Source organism: Dendrobates tinctorius, unplaced genomic scaffold (genome assembly GCF_039654945.1).
Source record: "Dendrobates tinctorius isolate UK_male_01 unplaced genomic scaffold, ASM3965494v1 ptg000254l, whole genome shotgun sequence".
Taxonomy (NCBI): Eukaryota; Metazoa; Chordata; class Amphibia; order Anura; family Dendrobatidae; genus Dendrobates; species Dendrobates tinctorius.
In genome coordinates, this window is record NW_027361921.1 from 13611238 (window position 1) to 13630662 (window position 19425).

At 46.1% G+C, this 19425-nt stretch overlaps 1 protein-coding gene across 2 annotated transcripts in view; it reads left to right on the forward strand.

The window, feature by feature from the left end:
• MFSD6 (major facilitator superfamily domain containing 6) overlaps positions 1–19425 on the forward strand; it is a 171049-nt gene that overhangs the window by 53224 nt on the left and 98400 nt on the right. For both annotated transcript variants that reach the window (XM_073558190.1, XM_073558189.1), the window contains exon 3: positions 8180–8277. In XM_073558190.1, the coding sequence (XP_073414291.1) occupies positions 8180–8277 (98 nt within the window). The remainder of the gene's footprint in view (positions 1–8179; positions 8278–19425) is intronic.

Genomic DNA, 19425 nt, shown 5'->3' on the forward strand with positions numbered 1-19425 from the left:
TGTCCTCAGAGCCACCACCTAACAATCTAAAGGAAGGGTGCCGGATCCTGGAACATATGCGGGCTGAGCTAACAGGACTCTCACCGCAACAGGTACAACAAGTGGAAGTGGTGTTGGAGCGTTACCAGGATGTTTTTGCTCGTCAAGACGCTGATTTCGGGTGCACTATCACCCACGAGATTCCCACAGTAAACATCACACCCATTCGGGAGCGAAATCGACAAATCCCACCACAAATGTATCAAGAGGTGAAAGAGATGGCGCATATGCTGCAGAGTAGAGCCATCCGAGAGAGCCAAAGTCCGTGGGCTTCTCCCATCATCTTAGTACGGAAAAAGGACGGAACCCTGCACTTCTGTGTTGACTACCGGAATTTGAATGCCTGCACCGTGCAAGACTCTTATCCACTACCGAGAATCAAGGCGTCGTCCACTCTGGGAAAACCCAAGTACTTCTCGTCGTTGCATCTGGCCAGTGGATGCTGGCAAGTGCCTATGGCTGAGCATGACCGGCCGAAGACTGCATTCATACTGCCCATGGAACTTTTCAAATTCAACCGGATGCCCTTTGGCCTTACCAACACACCTGGAACCTTTCAGCGACTGATAGAGAGATGAATAAAAAACAAATCTGAACTGAGAAAAGTAAGTTAATGTGTATGCACAATGTAAGTAAATATTAACACATGACCATTAACCAGAGAAAACAAAAAGCAAAAAACAAATGTCCTGAACTAAAAAGTAAAAAATATACTGCAAATAATGCATAAAGGTAATAATAATAATAAGGGTATTTAGTAAACATAATTTTGATCAAAATAATGTACAAGCCATCCCGCCACGTCACGGCAACCCTTGTGGGACAGTCCCTACTCTAGTATTTAAAACCTTTTCACTTGCCAAGTGACGTGAATGTGAATAAGGATCGAGCGGCTGAACCACTAGTAACAGCTTAGGCCAGACTGGATGGCTTTCCCAGCTCAGAAAGAGGGTGGTCACAGAAAGATGTTTGGGAGACTTGAACTTCGAAGCTACCCTCATTTAGATGACCTCATCGTCTATGCAGCTACCTTTGAAGAACATCTTCAATGGCTGGAACCAGTGTTGAGTCGGCTGCAGAAGCACAGCCTGAATGTGAAACCCCGAAAGTGCCACTTTTCCGCAAGCAAATCTAATACCTAGGACATGTCGTATCCGCTGAGGGAGTGAGACTGTTGCGTGAAAAGATAGCGGCAGTACAAGAGTGGCCCACTCTGAAGACAGTGAAGGGCGTGCAGACATTTCTGGGGCTTACTGGGTATTATCGACAGTTCGTCAAAAACTTCACCCGTAGATGGCCATGACTGAAGCACCCGTAATGGCCTACGCAAACTTCTCTCAACTTTTTATTCTTCACACTGATGGAAGCCTACAGGGACTCGGGGCCGTTTTGTCCCAGATGCAGGATGGAAAAGAGCAAGTAATTGCCTATGCTAGCCAGTCCCTCCATGACTCAGAATGGAACCCAGATAATTACAGTGCTTTCAAGCTAGAAATGTTGGCGCTAGTGTGGGCGATGACCGAGGATTTCGCCAAATACCTGTCTGGGTCCAAAGTCTTGGTGCGCACTGATAACAACCCTCTGGTCCACCTAGAAAATGTGAAATTGGGGGCCTTGGAACAGAGATGGGTAGCTCGTATGACAAAATGCCAATATAAGATTTCATATCGCCAAGGAGCTGAAAACACGCATGCCGATGCTTTGTCCAGAGTTACCACGAACGACCCAGACCCGATCGGGACGAAAAGTTGGAGGCTGAAGAGACCCCGGAGTTTTGGAACCCCGCCAGGACATTGGCAGCAACGCAGGGACATATCGGAGAGGTGTCAGGAGAACACATGCTGGGACGGCCTCGTGATGATTGGGTGAGGTTTCAGCAAGAAGATAAAGAACTCGCCCAGTTGAGGCAGTGGGTGGCTTTGAAACGACTCCCCAGCCAAAGTGAGAGGGATGCTCTGTCTCCAGGAGCACTGCAGATTCTGAGGCAGTGGGAGAGGCTCCAATTGGAAGATGGTTTGCTGTATCTGAAAGTACAGCTGGTGCTAGAGTTAGGGGTTACCTGGCAAGTGGTACTTCCCGAAAAATTGATCGGTGAGGTGGCCACAGAGGCTCATGATCGAGGGGCTCACTTCGGCCCAGAAAAGACGTTCCAGGGGCTACAGAAGTTGGTCTACCACCCCCAACTGAAGACTGCAGCAGATGAGGCTTGTCAGTGATGCAGGAACTGTGAACTAGCTAAGCCTCTGGAACAGAGGGCCCCTACACAGACCATCGTGAATTCTGCTCCTTTTGACTGTGGGCCCAGCTCACCTTGGATATGAACATTGCCTGGTGATGCCTGATCGTTTTTGCTGTGGTGACTCCGAACCAAGATCAGACTGCCGAGTCAGCGGCACAGGCCATTTGTCGGACTTCATCCAGGTATAAGGTTGTCTGAAGAGAATTCATTCTGACCGACGTGCCTGTTTCCAAGGGTGAGTGAGTGAAGAATTGCATCGTCTGTATCAGATTGAGAAGTTCAGGATGACGCCTTACCATCCACAAGGAAATGGGGCCTGTGAGCATTTCAACCGGACACTGATTTAGATGTTGACAACGTTGGAAGAAGACAGGAAAGTCTGCTGGCCTGAGTATGTAGTCAAATTAGTCTGGGTGCACAGCACAACTGGATACACGCCTTGCACCCTGCTGTTCGTCCAAAAAGGGCAAGAGATTACTGAGCTAGAATTGGATCCAGAGGAGGACTACCCACATAAAGGGGTGTCCATCTGGGTCCGTGAATATCGACACCATTTGCCGACTCTACAAAGATTGGTACAGACCAAGTTCCGGAAGCTTGAACACCATAAGACAATGCCCCTGCGAGGGACAGTGCTCAAGGCCGGAGACCAAGTACTAGTTCGAGACAAATGGCCTGGAGGCAAGTTGGGGTACTGGTGGGAAAAACTCCATATCGGGTGAAACGCCGAGTCGATTCTGATGGTCCGTTCTGAGGTTCAACCTGAAGGAGAAGGAGCCCCCATTCGTGTAGTCCATCGACGTATGCTATGTCTTTGCTTGTCACGAGACCCAGACCAACCGGAGAGAGTGCCAATTGTTCCTGAAATGCCCCCTTCTACAACTTTCGACTGTGATGAAGAAGAATTCTCCGACCCGCCACTCATCAACCCAGAACAGGTACAGGAGACTGAAACTCCCGAGATGGCTACTCCATTGAACTTGGGTGTGTCCCTGTCCTCGCCGACTCAATTTGACTCGACTACTCAACCTGACTCAACTACCCAACCTGACTTGCGCCGCACAGAACGGACAACAGCTGGAATACCACGCAATCGTTACGAACAAGACCAATTTATTTGGCAGCGAATCATCCATGAGATGGCGTGATGTCAACGACTGCTGCAGGAACTCTTGCCCGTGGAATGGCGAGCGAAAGGAGAGGAGGAGTGTAAGGAGGAAGACCGGGTCATGGGTACCTGTCCTGCGCCGGGTCCGGAACCGTTGAGGCTGTCTCCCATGTTGTCTGGGGGAAAGCATAAGGGATTGGACCAACCTCGTGACCTGGAAGCTGTCGGTGCGTGGCTAAGCAGCAGCGCGTGCGGAAGCCGTCAGTTTTGGCGCAAACAAGCGGCAGGCGAAGCAGAATGCTCTGTCTCCTGAGCACTGGTGCCGCGAAGGGCCTTGTGCACTGGCTCTCGCTGCCACTTGCGGGATTTTTGACAAGGTTCTGTGGGCTCCAGTACTGTGCAGCGGGTGCACAAAGTAGAGGAGGCTTGGTACCAGAGAAATACCTGTGGCCCTCCTTTCCAGTGAACCTCGGCAGGTACACTCAGGACCTGAGACTCCATGACCCTGTTTACTTAGGCCACAACAATTCATGGACTAGGGTCTCAATGGAAGGTACCAGACACCAACCGCTGCCACCTGAAAGATTCACGTCATTTCAGCCGTTACTGATGCTGCAACTCCCTGCGTAATCATCTGCCGTGTAGGAGTACCAAGGACACGATAAATTGTTTCTAAAAAGACTGTTCTCATTTTGCACTTATTGTTCAGCACATTTTCCCCTGAACTATTCGTCTCCCTGCGAGGAGTTAATCCCTTGATCAGTTAAACTGTTTAATTTGTTAACCCTTGCTCTGCCTTCTGTCTCTAACTGTAATACGCAACCTGTTAACAATAGCAGATCACAGAGCAGTCACACACAAAATGGTGCTGCCCTGTGATGCTACTCTTCATTCTGCCCCAGAGGTACTAGAACACCCAAAAGGGGAGGGAAATGGTGATGTCAGCAGTTACTGCCCCAATTTTCCAGCAAACAGTAAAGCTGGCAAGTCTTACCATAGCTGCTTGAGGTCTAAAACGGAAAATGCTCCCCCTAGTGGTAAAAAAAAATAAAATATATATATATATATATATATATATATATATATATATATATATATATATATATATATATATATATATATATATATATATATATATATATATAAAATATATTATTTTTCATATAGTAATGTTTGCAAACAGTGCAAACATTGCCTGAATACATTTTAGTTACTATTTTAAGCATAATTGCACAAAAAACAAACTACAAGAAAGCTGGTGGCACCTTTCCTTTAAATAAGGGCCACCTGATTCACACCTGTTTCTTCATAGAATTGAATTCCACACTGCTATTATTTTGAACATACCGGCTTTCAATTAATTATTCTAATACACAGACTCAAAAACCTGCAGATCATGAATCCGAAGTATGTTGGTTGTTTTAGAGTCTACTGCACCAACTGGTAAATTGTTTGACACGTGGTAATATAATTAACCCCCTAACGACTGCCGATACGCCTTTTAACGGCGGTAGTTAAGGGTACTGAAACCACAGCCCCGTTAATTAACAGCGCTGTTGAAAAAGTGTATAGCGCTCCAGAGTCGGATTTTCTCCGGGCTCTCGGCTGCCGGGGGTAGCCGAGATCCCAGAGAACTTGATAGCGATCGCCACTATTAACCGTATAACGGCGACTGCAAAAAAAAAGTCCAATGTACTATTTAATTTCTCCTCTGATGTGATCGCACATCAGAGAAGAGAGAAATGGGGTCACTGATTCCCTCCCCCCAATTACCCGTTACCTCCCGGTGGTCCTGGGCCCGCGTGCTTCCCCTCCATGGGCGCCGCCATCTTCTTCTGGGAAGAAAATGGCGGGCGCATGCAGCAGTGTGCCCGCCGAAGCCGGCCGGCAGATTCCATTCATTCTTTTAACGTACATTTTGATCACTGTGATAAACCCCATCACAGTGATCAAAATAAAAAATAGTAAATAACCCCCCCCCCCCTTATCACCCCCTTAGTTAGGGAAATATAATGAAATAAGGAAAATATATTTTCATTTTTCCATTAGGGTTAGTGTTAGGGTTGGAATTAGGGTTAGGATTGGAATTAGGGTTGGGGTTAGGGGTGTGTTGGGGTTAGGGTTGGAGCTAGAATTGAGGGGTTTCCACTATTTAGACACATCAGGGGGTCTCCAAACGTGACATGGCGCCACCATTGATTCCAGCCAATTTTACGTTCAAAAAGTCAAATGGTGCTCTCTCGCTTCCGAGCCCAGACATGTGCCCAAACAGTGGTTTACCCCAACATATGGGGCATCAGCGTACTCAGGACAAATTGCGCACCAACTTTGGGGGTCTAATTTCTCCTGTTAACCTTGGGAAAATAAAAAATTGTTTTTGTGGAAAAATTTTTTATTTTATTTTCACGGCTCTGCGTTATAAACTTCTGTGAAGCCCTTGGAGGCGCAAAGTGCTCACCACACATCTAGATAAGCTCGTTTCCAAAATGCAGTCACTTGTGGGGGGTTTCTACTGTTTAGGCACGTCAGGGGCTCTGCAAATGCAACATGATGCCCACAGAATATTCCATCAAAGTCTGCTTTCCAAAATGGCGTTCCTTCCCTTCTGAGCACTCCCATGTACCCAAACAGTGGTCCCCCCCCATATATGGGGTATCAGCGTACTCAGGACAATTTGCACAACAACTTTTGTGGTCCAATTTCTCCTGTTAGCCTTGTGAAATCTCAATTCCAGCAAATTCTGCATTGAAAAAGTCAAACGGTGCTTCTTCCGTTCCAAGCTCTGCCGTGCGCACAAACAGTGGTTTACCCCCACATATGGGGTATGGTTGTGCTCAGGACAAATTGCACAACAACTTTGGGGGTCTAGTTTCTCCTGTTACCCTTGGGAAAATAAAAATTTGAGGGCGAAAAGATCATTTTTGTGGAAAAAAAATATTTTTTATTTTCACTGCTCTGCGTTATAAACTTCTGTGAAGCACTTGGAGGTTCAAAGTGCTCACCACACATCTAGATAAGTTCCTTAAAGGGTCTAGTTTCCAAAATGGTGTCACTTGTTGGGGGTTTCCATTGTTTAGGCACATCAGGGACTCTCCAAACGCAACATGGCGTCCGATCTCAATTCCAGACAATTCTGCATTGAAAAAGTCAAACGGCGCTTCCGTTCCAAGCCTTGCCGTACATCCAAATAGTGGTTTACCCCCACATATGGGGTATTGGTGTATTCAGGAGAAATTGCACAACAAATTTTGTGGTTCAATTTCTCTTTTTACACTTGTGAAAATAAAAAAAAGAATGTTTCTGAAGTAAAATATTTAAGTTAAATGTAAATTTTTTCCTTTCACATTGCTTCAGTTCCTGTGAAGCATGTAAAGGGTTAATAAACTTCTTGAATGTGGTTTTGAGCACCTTGAGGAGTGCATTTTTTATAATGGTGTCACTTTCGGGTATTTTCTGTCATATTGACCTCTTAAAGTGACTTCAAATGTGATGTGGTCCCTAAAAAAAAAAAAAAAAAAAAATGGTTTTGTAAATTTTGTTATAAAAATGAGAAATCGCTGGTCAACTTTTAACCCTTATAACTTCCTAACAAATAAAATTTTGGTTCCAAAATTGTTCTTGATTTAAAGCAGACATGTGGAAATTGTTATTTATTAAGTATTTTTTGTGACATATCTCTCTGATTTAAAGGGAATCTGTCACCCCATTTTAGCCCTATCAGCTGCTAGCACCGCCATCAGAGGCTTATCTACAGAATTCTGTAATGCTGTAGATAAGCCCCTAAAATAACCTGAAAGATAAGAATAACAAATTAGATTATGCTCACCAGGGGGTGTGGTCAGCTGCGGTGGATGTTGCGGTCCGTGTCCTCCCATCTTCATACGATGCTGTCGTCCTCCTTACTTCTGCCGCGGCTCCGGCGCAGGCGTACTTTCTTTGCCCAGTTGAGGGCAGAGTAAAGTACTGCAGTGCGCAGGCGCCAGGAAAGGTCAGAGAGATAAAGTACACCTGCGCTGGAGCCACGGCAGAAGTAACAAGGAGGTGAAGATGGGAGGTGCTGGACCGGACGCCAGGGTGAGTATAATCTAACTTGTTTTTCTTATCTTTCAGGTTACATCGGTGGCTTATCTACAGCGTTACAGAATGCTGTAGATAAGCCCCTGATGGCGGTGTCGGCAGCTGATAGGGCAAAAATGAGGTGACAGATTCCCTTTAAGGGCATAAAAATAAAAATTTTGAAGATTGCAAAATTTTAAAATTTTTTTGCCATGTTTCATTTTTTTTCATAAATAAACGCAAGTCATATCGAAGAAATTTTACCACTAACATGAAGTAAAATATGTCACGAAAAACCAATCTCCGAATCAGCGGGATCCGTTAATGTGTTCCAGAGTTATAACCTCATAAAGTGACAGTGGTCAGAATTGTAAAAATTGGCCTGGTCATTAAGCTGCAAATTGGCTCCCTCAGTAAGGGGTTAATACCAAAACCGTGATTAATTTGGTTAGTCACACTGGACTTCTATTATTTTGAACACTACTGTATGCATCTGAGTGTCTGCCTCCAGTAAGCGTATATGCCCCAAAGCCGATGCACGTCAGAGCACACGGACTATTTTGGCACATTATAGTCTGTCCACGTCATCGAATACGCCCAAATCCCATTTTACGGCGAGTTTCAAACTTAGACCCCAAATGGACCAATGAATGTGTGACCAGTTGGAATGCGAAAGCACCCTTAGTAAATTAATTGATACTTTTGTAGTGCGTTAATGAAATCTCTCTTTATTACAGGGTTCTGTATATTGGTCTGGCATGTAACACTGCACGTTATCTATATATTTCCTACATGGAAAATGCTTGGACAGTTCTCCCCATGGAAGTATTACAGGGTAAGTGTTATGCGGCATGCATTACAAATTGTGTGGCATCTCCATTTTATTACTTTTCATGCTATGTTTTACTTGTTTTCTTAACACTTGGAAAAGAAAAATAGCTGATCTAATGTTAGAGCACATTGTGTCTTATGGAGACATTTGACTGCTTTGGTACAGCCCTAATTTAGTTATCCAAGTACATATCCGAAGGCTGAATTTTGTCAGCTGCTAGATCTGACCAGACAGCTTTGTTTCAAAGTTGAATAAAAATAAAAAAGGTAACCCTAAAGGGATTGCCCAGCTAGTAAACCGCTGCTTTAAGGGAGCTGGTTGCCGGGCTTATTTCACATACTACATTAGCCATTTGGCCCCTTTCTTAAACATCGTGTGTTTTAATCTTTATAGTAATTTGCAACACATTAAAGTAATGTTTTATCTAGGTGGATGATTCATTTAATAAACATCATTTGAAAATATATATAGCCTCTGTTTTGTACTGTTAAAGCTCATACTCATTTGTGAGAAAAATGGACGAGAGCAATCCAATAATAAATTGGAATGCCCTCAGACAGATGTTAATCTATGAGTCCCTGCTCATCTGCATTTTTTTTTTCTCAGATCGGACTGAGAAAAAAAATCGCAGCATGCTGCCATCATTGTCCACTTATATCAGACGGGACTCTGCCCATGCGAGTGCTGTCCGATTTTTACTCACCCATCTCCTTCAAAACCTTTCATCAGCTGCAGACAGTAAAATCATAATGTAAACCGTCAGAATAGAATATAATATATATATACCTATATATTATGTACATAGAACTGATATATAAAAATATCAAGTCACATATATAATTATTACAGTGCTTGTCTTGCTTACTGTACATGTATTTAAAGGGAACCTGTCACCTCTTTTGGTCGCTATAAGATGCAGCCACTGCCTTTCAGGCCTTATCTACAGCATTCTGTAATTCTGTAGATAAACCCTCGGTCCGACCTGAAAGATAAGAAAAGTAAGTTTTATTATAGTCACCCGGGGGGGTTCAATGCAGTGCGGTCTTATGGGTGTCGCAGGTCTGGGTCCGGTGCCTCCTGTCTTCTTGCGACGCCGCCCACCTGCTTGTTTCATCGCTCTCCGGCATTGCGCTTCTGCGCAGGCGCACTTCCCTGCCCTGTTTAGGGTAGAGCAAAGTACTGCAGTGCACAGGCGCTGGGTCTCTGACCCAGTGCCTGCGCACTGCAGTACTTTGCTCTGCACACAACAGTGTAGGGAAGTGCACCTGCGCAGGAGCACGATGCCAGTGAGTGATGATTCAAGCAGGAGGACGGCATCACAAGAAGATGGGAGGCGCCGGAGCCAGACCTGCGACACCCATTGGACCAGACCGCATCGGACCGAAACCCCCCCCTTCCCCGGAGAGTATAATAAAACATTTTTCTTGTCTTGCAGGTCGGACCGGGGGCTTATCTACAGCATTATAAAATTCTGTAGATAAGCCCTGAAAGGCAGTGGTCACGTCTTAAAGCAGCCAAAAGAGGTGACAGGTTCCCTTTAATAAATATCTGAAAAAAATGGCGTGGTATGCCCTGAAATTTTATTAACCAGCAGAGGGAAAGCGGGACAACTGAGGGCAGATGTTTATTGCCAGGGAAGGGGGATAATAACCATGGAGCTTCCCAGGCTTTAATCCAGTGTTTCCCAAACTCCAGTCCTCACGGACCACATGGGTCGTGTTTTCAGGATTTCCATAGACTTGCACAGTAACATAACATAGTAACATAGTTTTGAAGGCTGAAGGAAGACCTTACGTCCATCTAGTTCAGCCTATTTTAGTGCAGCTGTTCTGCATTGTTGATCCTGGGGAAGGCAAAAAACCCACAGAGTAGAAGCCAATTTTCTCCATAGGGAAAAAAAAATTTCTTTCCCTTAGCTGGGTCAACCATCTACCTATAATATTCTGTTATTCGTAACCTTCTATACTGTTACTCACAAGAAAAGCATCCATTCCTTTCTTAAATTCATTCAGTGAGTTGGCCATCACCACTTCCTCAGGAAGAGAATTCCAGAGCCTCACTGCTCTTACCGTGAAGAACCCTCTTCTATGCTGGTGCAGAAATTGTCTTTCCTCCAAACGAAGAGCATGCCCCCTTGTTCTTGTCACAGTCCTTGGTACAAACAGTTCATTGGAGAGATCTCTGTATTGCCCTCTGATATACTTGTACATATATGTTAAGTCTCCCCTAAGTCTTCTCTTTTCTAGAGTAAATAGACCTAATATTGATAACCTTTCTGGGTATTGTAGTGAACCAACTCCATTTATCATTTTAGTAGCCCGCCTTTGAACCCTTTCAAGTTCAGTAATGTCTTTCTTGAGCAGCGGCGTCCAAAATTGCACACAATACGCCAGGTGAGAGCATTCCTGATGCCTTGATGATACTTCCACCATGTGTGCAATAATAAGGAAATCCTGAAAACATGACCCGTGGGCTCCTTAAGGACTGTAGTTTGGGAAACACTGCTTTAAACCCTTCTCCCTGAAGCCTGTTTTCACTTTCCTGACCTGGCCGCATTTTAGAATTCTGACCAGTGTCACTATATTGGTAATAACTCTGGAACGCTTGAATGGATCCCACTTATTCTGAGGTTATTTTCTTGTGATATATTGTACTTCATGATGGTGATAAAATTTGTTCGACATGACTTGCATTTATTTGTGAAAATATCGAATATTTGGAAGATGTTGCAATTTTCAAACTTTTAGGCTATGTGCACACAGTGCGGATCCTCCCGCGGATTTTACTAAATCCGCAGGTCAAATGACCTGCATTTTCCCTGCGGATTTCTTCCCTTTTTCTTGCGGTTTTACTGCAGTTTTTGTGCGGTTTTCCACTGCGGTTTTCCACCTGCGGTTTTGTAGAAAGGAGCAGGTGGAAAACTGCAGCAAAACCGCACAAAAGAAGTCACATGCTGCTTTTTTTTTTCTGGAAAAAAACTCAGCATGTGCACAGCGGGTTTTTTTTTTTTTTACATGGGCTATAATGGTACTGTACATCACCTGCAGTTCTGCTGCAGATCCGCAGCGTCAAATCCGCTGCGGATCCGCAGCAGAATCCGCACCGTGTGCATAGAGCCTTAATGTTTATTCCCTTAACACCTTCCCGACCAATGACGCCACATAGGCGTCATGAAAAGCTGTGCCAATCCGACCAGTGGCGTCATAAATTAATTGCCCTCCTGCGGGTCGGGGTCACTGAAAGGTCACCAGACCCGCACACACAAGGGGCTTTGTACTTCACCACAGGGGGTGGTTACGATTGCTCTGATTGGCTGTTTCACTTTTAACAGCCAATCAGAGCGATAGTTGTTGTGAATTCGCTTTCTGGCCTACCTCTGGTTACTAGTGAAGGTAGTGCCGGGCTCCCTCTGGTGGTGACTGGAGGTAATGGAGCTGATCTAATTAGCAGAGGCCTGCCACCTGATAATGAGGAGGAGGACTGGAGATCTGAAGTTTTTGACTGGATTTAAGACAGCTGACTCCCTCTATCCCTGCTGGTGATTTTTCCTGCCTCCTGAGGTCTTAGTTTCCATCTCAGTCCCTGCATGCTCAAGCTAACTGTTCTTTTGCCATTGTTCACATTTGATTTGGTTTTGTCTATTTCAGTTTTGTGTGGTCAGCCAGCCCCGGCTGGGGCTGTGCTGAATTTCCATCCTTATGTTACTGTTTGTGCCAGTTTATTTTTGTCCCTTATTAGATTGGCCTCTTTTTGCTCTGCTTCCATTATATACCAGAGTGCTGATATAGTGGGCGAAGTCAAGTGACTTCAGTATTTTTTCTATTAGATGTGTTGGGCATTTTTTGCAGGGTTTTTTGCGTGATTGCAGACAGTCTTTCCTTTCCTGTCCTGTCTAGTTAGTGTGGGCCTCATCGTTTGCTCAGTCTATTTTCCTACCTGCGTTTGTGTTTTCATCTTGTCTCACCGACGATATATGTTTGGGGGCTATCTATTCCTTTGGGGTCTGCTCTGGGGCAGTTTAGATTTCCCCTTTCTTGCTTTAGGCTTATTTAGTTCTCCGGCTGTGTCGAGGCGTCTAGGATCATCGTAGGTACGCTCAACGGCTACTGCTATTTGTGTGTATAGGATCAGGGGTCTGCAATCCGCTTAGTTACCAACCTCTCTGGTTTTCTGTGGCTTAGCTTGGTCTTGCTTTCCTCCTCGGTGACGCAATCGTAACATAGTAATATTTCATAAATAAAATTTGAAGAAATATTACAATCCAGCCATGGCCAATGCTGCAGTAGCGACCAGAGACTCTCTCAAGTGGTGGCTGGACAGTACAAACCTGGCCGCAGGAATACCCTGGGACAAACAAGTGACAGACGTGATTCTAACGGACGCAAGCTCCTTGGGGTGGGGGGCACATCTAAGGGGTCCCGTAGGCCAGGGGTCCTGGACACCTCAAGAAAGGAGGGCGTCCTCCAATCTGAGAGAATTGTGGGCAGTGAACAAAGCCCTAACCCACTTTTTTCCCCTGCTCAGGGGTCGCAATGTCCTCATCATGTCGGACAACAAGGTGACGGTGGCATACATCAACCACCAAGGAGGGACAAGAGCACACTCCCTAATGAAAGCAGCAGACGACATCCTGGGCAAGGCGGAGCAACACTTATACTCTTTAACAGCCTTACACATAAAAGGGGCAGAAAACATAGAGGCCGATTTCCTAAGCCGCAATACTCTGAGGCAGGGAGAATGGGTCCTAAATCGGTCCATTTTTCAAAAAATAGCGCAGCTTTGGGGGGAACCAGTGATAGACCTCTTTGCCAACAAACACAACAGGCAAACACAAAGGTTTTGCTCTCTAAACCCGAGGGAAGATCCATGGGCAGTGAACTCTTTGCACGTACAGTGGGACTTCAAGCTGGCCTATGTGTTCCCCCCAGTCGCTCTGATCCCAACAGTGGTCAAGAAGATCAGGAGCGATCAGGCCAGAGTAATTCTGGGGCTATTAGTAATTCTAACAGCCCCATTTTGGCCAAAAAGTCCCTGGTTTGCTCTACTGCGGAGAATGTCCCTCTCCGATCCATGGGTTCTGCCAGAAATCCAGGACCTGCTAGCCCAGGGCCCGATATTCCACGTCAAGGGATTCCATCTGATGGCGTGGAATTTGAAAGGTCGCTTTTAAGGGGTAAAGGTTTCTCTCCTGGGTTGGTGGCCACCCTGCTTAAAAGTAGGAAACCGGTGGCGACTAATATCTACGGCAGAACATGGAATAAGTTCCTACAGTTCCTAGGTAAGCCGTTAGAACAAGAACCCCCAATTAGTGCCATCCTGAAGTTTTTACAAGCAGGATTACAGCTGAGGTTATCGGTAAATACGCTTAAGGTTCAGGTATCTGCACTAGGGGCGCTCTATAACTGCAACTTGGCAGCAAATAGATGGATAGCCAGATTCATCAAATCATGTCATAGGGCTAAACCTATTCCAATACCCAGGATAGCTCCCTGGGATTTAAACCTAGTACTAGAGGCCCTTACAAAAGAACCATATGAGCCATTACATCAGCTCCCCATAAAATTTCTGACCCTAAAAACCATCATTTTAGTGGCCCTTACATCAGCCCTTAGAATAAGCGACCTGCAGGCTCTCTCAGTGAACCCACCCTACACACAAGTTTTTCAGGACAGGGTGGTGCTAAGAACAGACCCCGCTTATCTGCCTAAGGTAGCGTTAGATTTCCATCGGGGTCAGGAGATTATCCTCCCATCCTTCTGCGATAATCCAAAGAATCCAGGGGAAGAAAAGTTCCATAGTTTGGACATTAAGAGAGCCCTGCTAGAATACATATCTATCACCAGCAAGTGGAGGAGGTCCCAGTCCCTATTCGTAGCTTCTCAGGGTGCCAGGAAAGGCTATGGGGTTTCAAAAGCGACTATTGCAAGATGGATTAGGGAGGCCGTTAGTGTAGCCTACTCAGCTAGTGGTAACCCGATTCCTGAAGGCATTAAGGCTCATTCCACCAGAGCCGTGGCGACCTCCTGAGCTGAAAAAGCAGAGGTATCGATTGAGCAGATTTGTAAGGCCGCTACCTGGGCCTCACCTTCCACCTTCTTTAAGCACTATTAAATCTATCCTCCTCTGCTGACTTAACCTTTTGGTAGACAGACTGGTGCTGCAAGCGGTGGTCCCTCCCTAAGGTGTTTTTAAGTCTCCAAAAGTCTCTCAGGTGTGCTGTCATGGATGAAGGGAAAACCACCATGGTTACTTACCGGTAGCCGGTTTTTCCGGAACCTATGACAACACCCGTATTCCCCCCCCCCCCTTTTCACCGTATGGGTGTGCACGTTTAGTAGGGTGCTTTTGTGTGATGTGGTGTTGAATTAACATGTACTAACCGGGAAGTCCTCTCAATGCTCTGTAACCCAACTGAAGCGGGTGAGAGGTGCCGCCCCTTATAATAATATTATTATTTATTATTATAGCGCCATTTATTCCATGGCACTTTACATGTGAGGAGGGGTATACATAATACAAGTACAGTAATCTTAAACAATACAAGTCACTACTGGTACAGGATGAGAGAGGACCCTGTCTGCGAGGGCTCACAATCTACAACGGGATGGGTGAGGATACAGTAGGCGAGGGTAGAGCTGGTCGTGCAGCGGTTTGGTGGATCGGTTGGTTATAGAGTTGAGCGAAACGGGTCGAAAAATTTCAAAAGTCGCTGACTTTTGGCAAAGTCGGGTTTTATGAAACGAAACCCGACCCTAGGATGAGGTCAGCCACGAGGTCGGCGGCTTACGCGCCAAAGTCGCGTTTCAAAAGTTTGTTTTGCGCTCTTTTTCAGCCAATCAGGATCCACGGACACTGTGAGCAACGTGATGACATAGGCAGGGGTCACCACCATCTTTCAGAAGGGCATGCAAGTGATTGGCTTGCTTTGGTGGGCGTCACAGGGGTTATAAAAAGGCGTGCACGCCGACCGCCATCTTACTTCTGCCGATCTTGGCATAGGGAGAGGTTGCGGATTCTGTAGGGAGAGCGTTAGGCAGGGAAGAAGAAAAAAAACTGCTTCTGCTGCTAGCGATTTTGCCTGTACAACACACCAGTCACTGTGTGTGCAGTGCAAGGGGAGGCTATATTGTGGTGGATCAGCGGTGTTGGTTGTTAGGCTGCCTTCTAAGGCTTCCTGACAGCTGCATTGCTGTTTACCCACTGCTCTGCAAACTGCTTTTTTAAAAGCAATCCCAATTTTTTTTTTTGTCCTGCTGAGGTACTGAGCGTGCATTTTTTCACACCATACAGCGTCAGTGGGCCTCACACAATCCAAAAGTGTCCAGTGTCCACTAGTGTGTGCAGAAATTCAAAATCTCCCTTATCCTGTAGTCACTTTTTTCACACCTGTGCCATCGAGCCTGTGACATAGCGCTCTGATATTCAGTGGGCCTCACACAATCCAAAAGTGTCCAGTGTCCACTAGTGTCTGCAGAAATTCAAAATCTCCCTTATCCTGTAGTCACTTTTTTCACACCTGTGCCATCGAGCCTGTGACATAGCGCTCTGATATTCAGTGGGCCTCACACAATCCAAAAGTGTCCAGTGTCCACTAGTGTCTGCAGAAATTCAAAATCTCCCTTATCCTGTAGTCACTTTTTTCACACCTGTGCCATCGAGCCTGTGACATAGCGCTCTGATATTCAGTGGGCCTCACACAATCCAAAAGTGTCCACTAGTGTCTGCAGAAATTCAAAATCTCCCTTATCCTGTAGTCACTTTTTTCACACCTGTGCCATCGAGCCTGTGACATAGCGCTCTGATATTCAGTGGGCCTCACACAATCCAAAAGTGTCCAGTGTCCACTAGTGTCTGCAGAAATTCAAAATCTCCCTTATCCTGTAGTCACTTTTTTCACACCTGTGCCATCGAGCCTGTGACATAGCGCTCTGATATTCAGTGGGCCTCACACAATCCAAAAGTGTCCACTAGTGTCTGCAGAAATTCAAAATCTCCCTTATCCTGTAGTCACTTTTTTCACACCTGTACCATCGAGCCTGTGACATAGCGCTCTGATATTCAGTGGGCCTCACACAATCCAAAAGTGTCCAGTGTCCACTAGTGTCTGCAGAAATTCAAAATCTCCCTTATCCTGTAGTCACTTTTTTCACACCTGTGCCATCGAGCCTGTGACATAGCGCTCTGATATTCAGTGGGCCTCACACAATCCAAAAGTGTCCAGTGTCCACTAGTGTCTGCAGAAATTCAAAATCTCCCTTATCCTGTAGTCACTTTTTTCACACCTGTGCCATCGAGCCTGTGACATAGCGCTCTGATATTCAGTGGGCCTCACACAATCCAAAAGTGTCCAGTGTCCACTAGTGTCTGCAGAAATTCAAAATCTCCCTTATCCTGTAGTCACTTTTTTCACACCTGTGCCATCGAGCCTGTGACATAGCGCTCTGATATTCAGTGGGCCTCACACAATCCAAAAGTGTCCACTAGTGTCTGCAGAAATTCAAAATCTCCCTTATCCTATAGTCACTTTTTTCACACCTGTGCCATCTAGCCTGTGACATAGCGCTCTGATATTCAGTGGGCCTCACACAATCCAAAAGTGTCCAGTGTCCACTAGTGTCTGCAGAAATTCAAAATCTCCCTTATCCTGTAGTCACTTTTTTCACACCTGTGCCATCGAGCCTGTGACATAGCGCTCTGATATTCAGTAGGCCTCACACAATCCAAAAGTGTCCAGTGTCCACTAGTGTCTGCAGAAATTCAAAATCTCCCTTATCCTGTAGTCACTTTTTTCACACCTGTACCATCGAGCCTGTGACATAGCGCTCTGATATTCAGTGGGCCTCACACAATCCAAAAGTGTCCAGTGTCCACTAGTGTCTGCAGAAATTCAAAATCTCCCTTATCCTGTAGTCACTTTTTTCACACCTGTGCCATCGAGCCTGTGACATAGCGCTCTGATATTCAGTGGGCCTCACACAATCCAAAAGTGTCCAGTGTCCACTAGTGTCTGCAGAAATTCAAAATCTCCCTTATCCTGTAGTCACTTTTTTCACACCTGTGCCATCGAGCCTGTGACATAGCGCTCTGATATTCAGTGGGCCTCACACAATCCAAAAGTGTCCAGTGTCCACTAGTGTCTGCAGAAATTCAAAATCTCCCCTGTCCTATAGACACCTTGTACCTTGTTTTACATTACTATATAGTTTGTTGGATTTTGTCTACATTTCTACCAAAAATGAGGAAAGCTGGTGGAAGAGGCCGTGGAATTGGGTGGGGGTTGGCAGCTGGTAATGATGGTGTTGGTGGTGGATCTGATGGTAGTGGCAAAAGCAAAATAGGACCAAATGCAGGAGGTGTTGAGCCTGCGTCATCGTCTGGCTCCACAAGGCCTCGAAGGCTTAGTTTTCTAGGAGTTGGCAAACCGCTTTTAAAGCCAGAGCTTCAGGAAAAAGTTTTCTTACATTGCTGACTCAGCCTCCAGCTCTATCGCCTCCTCTTCTGAAGTTGTAATAAATAAAAGCACTGAGTCGTCATTGGAGGCTCATGTTCATGAACCACACCATTCCTTGTATCCTTCACCGCAACCAAGATTGAAGGATGACACAGGCCATACTACTGATTACTCCATGGAGCTGTTTTCACATACCATGCCTGGATTATCAAGTGAAATGGTGAATTACCCAGGCCAAGATGAATCTGACATGGAGTGCACTGATGCACAGCCGCTGATAGATGAATCTGCTGGTACATTCACTCAGAGCACTACATTGTCCTCGCAGTGTACAGAGCCAGATTCTGACCCTAATGAGACTCAGGTGCCCCTTCCCGCACACTATACCACCATACACGGTGACACAGAGGAAGGTGCACATGACATTGAAGAGGAGGTGATGGATGACCCAGTTGTTGACCCAGATTGGCATCGATTGGGGGAAGAGGGTGCTGCTTCCAATAGCTCAGATGAGGAGCATCCTCAGCAGACATCGACATCGCAACAGCTGTTATCTGGCAGGCCCGGAGCACTCCAAAGACAGGTTCCAAAAATCAAAAGAGTTGCTGGACAGCTTGTCCAGAGGGTCAAAAGATCACAGCGTGCTAGGCCGCAAAATGTCTGCCAAAGTAGGAAGAGTGCAGTGTGGCACTTTTTTGAACAAAATCCTCATGATCAGGCCAAGGTTATCTGTAAGAAGTGCGCAAAGACCTTTAGCCGAGGGAAAAATCTGAAAAATTTGAATACCAGTTGCATGCTTAGACATTTAACCAGCATGCACTTGCAAGCGTGGACACAACACCAAACCTCAAGTACCACATGTGCAACTGATCACAAAGAAGGTAGTTAGCAACGCTACATTGTTTCCCCCACTGTAAGCCCACCGGTTAGCACAGCAGCAAATGTTGAGGTGTCGTTGCAAGGCCACAGCAGTCAGGGAATCCCACTGTTATATCAACGAAATACTGAATCTAGGCCATCAGAAAGAACACCAACTCCATCACCATCATCAACCCTCTCTCAGTCCGCCCTGTCCACCGCTACTTCCACCATATGCAGCTCTCAAGTCCAGCTCACCCTCCCAGACACTGAGTAGGTCAAGAAAGTACTCAGTCTCTCATCCGCGTACACTGGGTTTGAACGCCCACATTGCCAAACTAATCTCGTTTGAGATGATGCCCTATCGGTTGGTGGAAAGCGCAGCTTTCTGCGAACTCATGGCCTATGCAGTACCATGCTATGACCTACCCAGTCGCCACTTCTTCTCTCGCAAAGCCATCCCAGCCCTCCACCTCCACCATGTCATGTAAAAGACCGCATTGTCCATGCACTCAAGCAGTCAGTGAGTGGAAAGGTGCACCTCACAACTGATGCATGGTCCAGTCGGCATGGCCAGGGCCGTTACGTGTCCATCACTGCGCACTGGGTTAATGTGGTGGATGCAGGGTCCACAGGGGACAGCGGTGGTGGGACACTGCTGCCTAGCCCACGGTATAGGAAACAGTTGGCTGTAGGCGTTCGACCCTTCTCCTCCTCCTCCTCCTCCTCCTCCTCCAGAAGCGAAAGCTCGTCCACAGAGCGCAGTCGTACGAGCACTCCATCTGCAGCTGCCACTGTTGCACACGAGGTGTCCCCCTATCGAGCAGCTAGTGGAAAGCGTC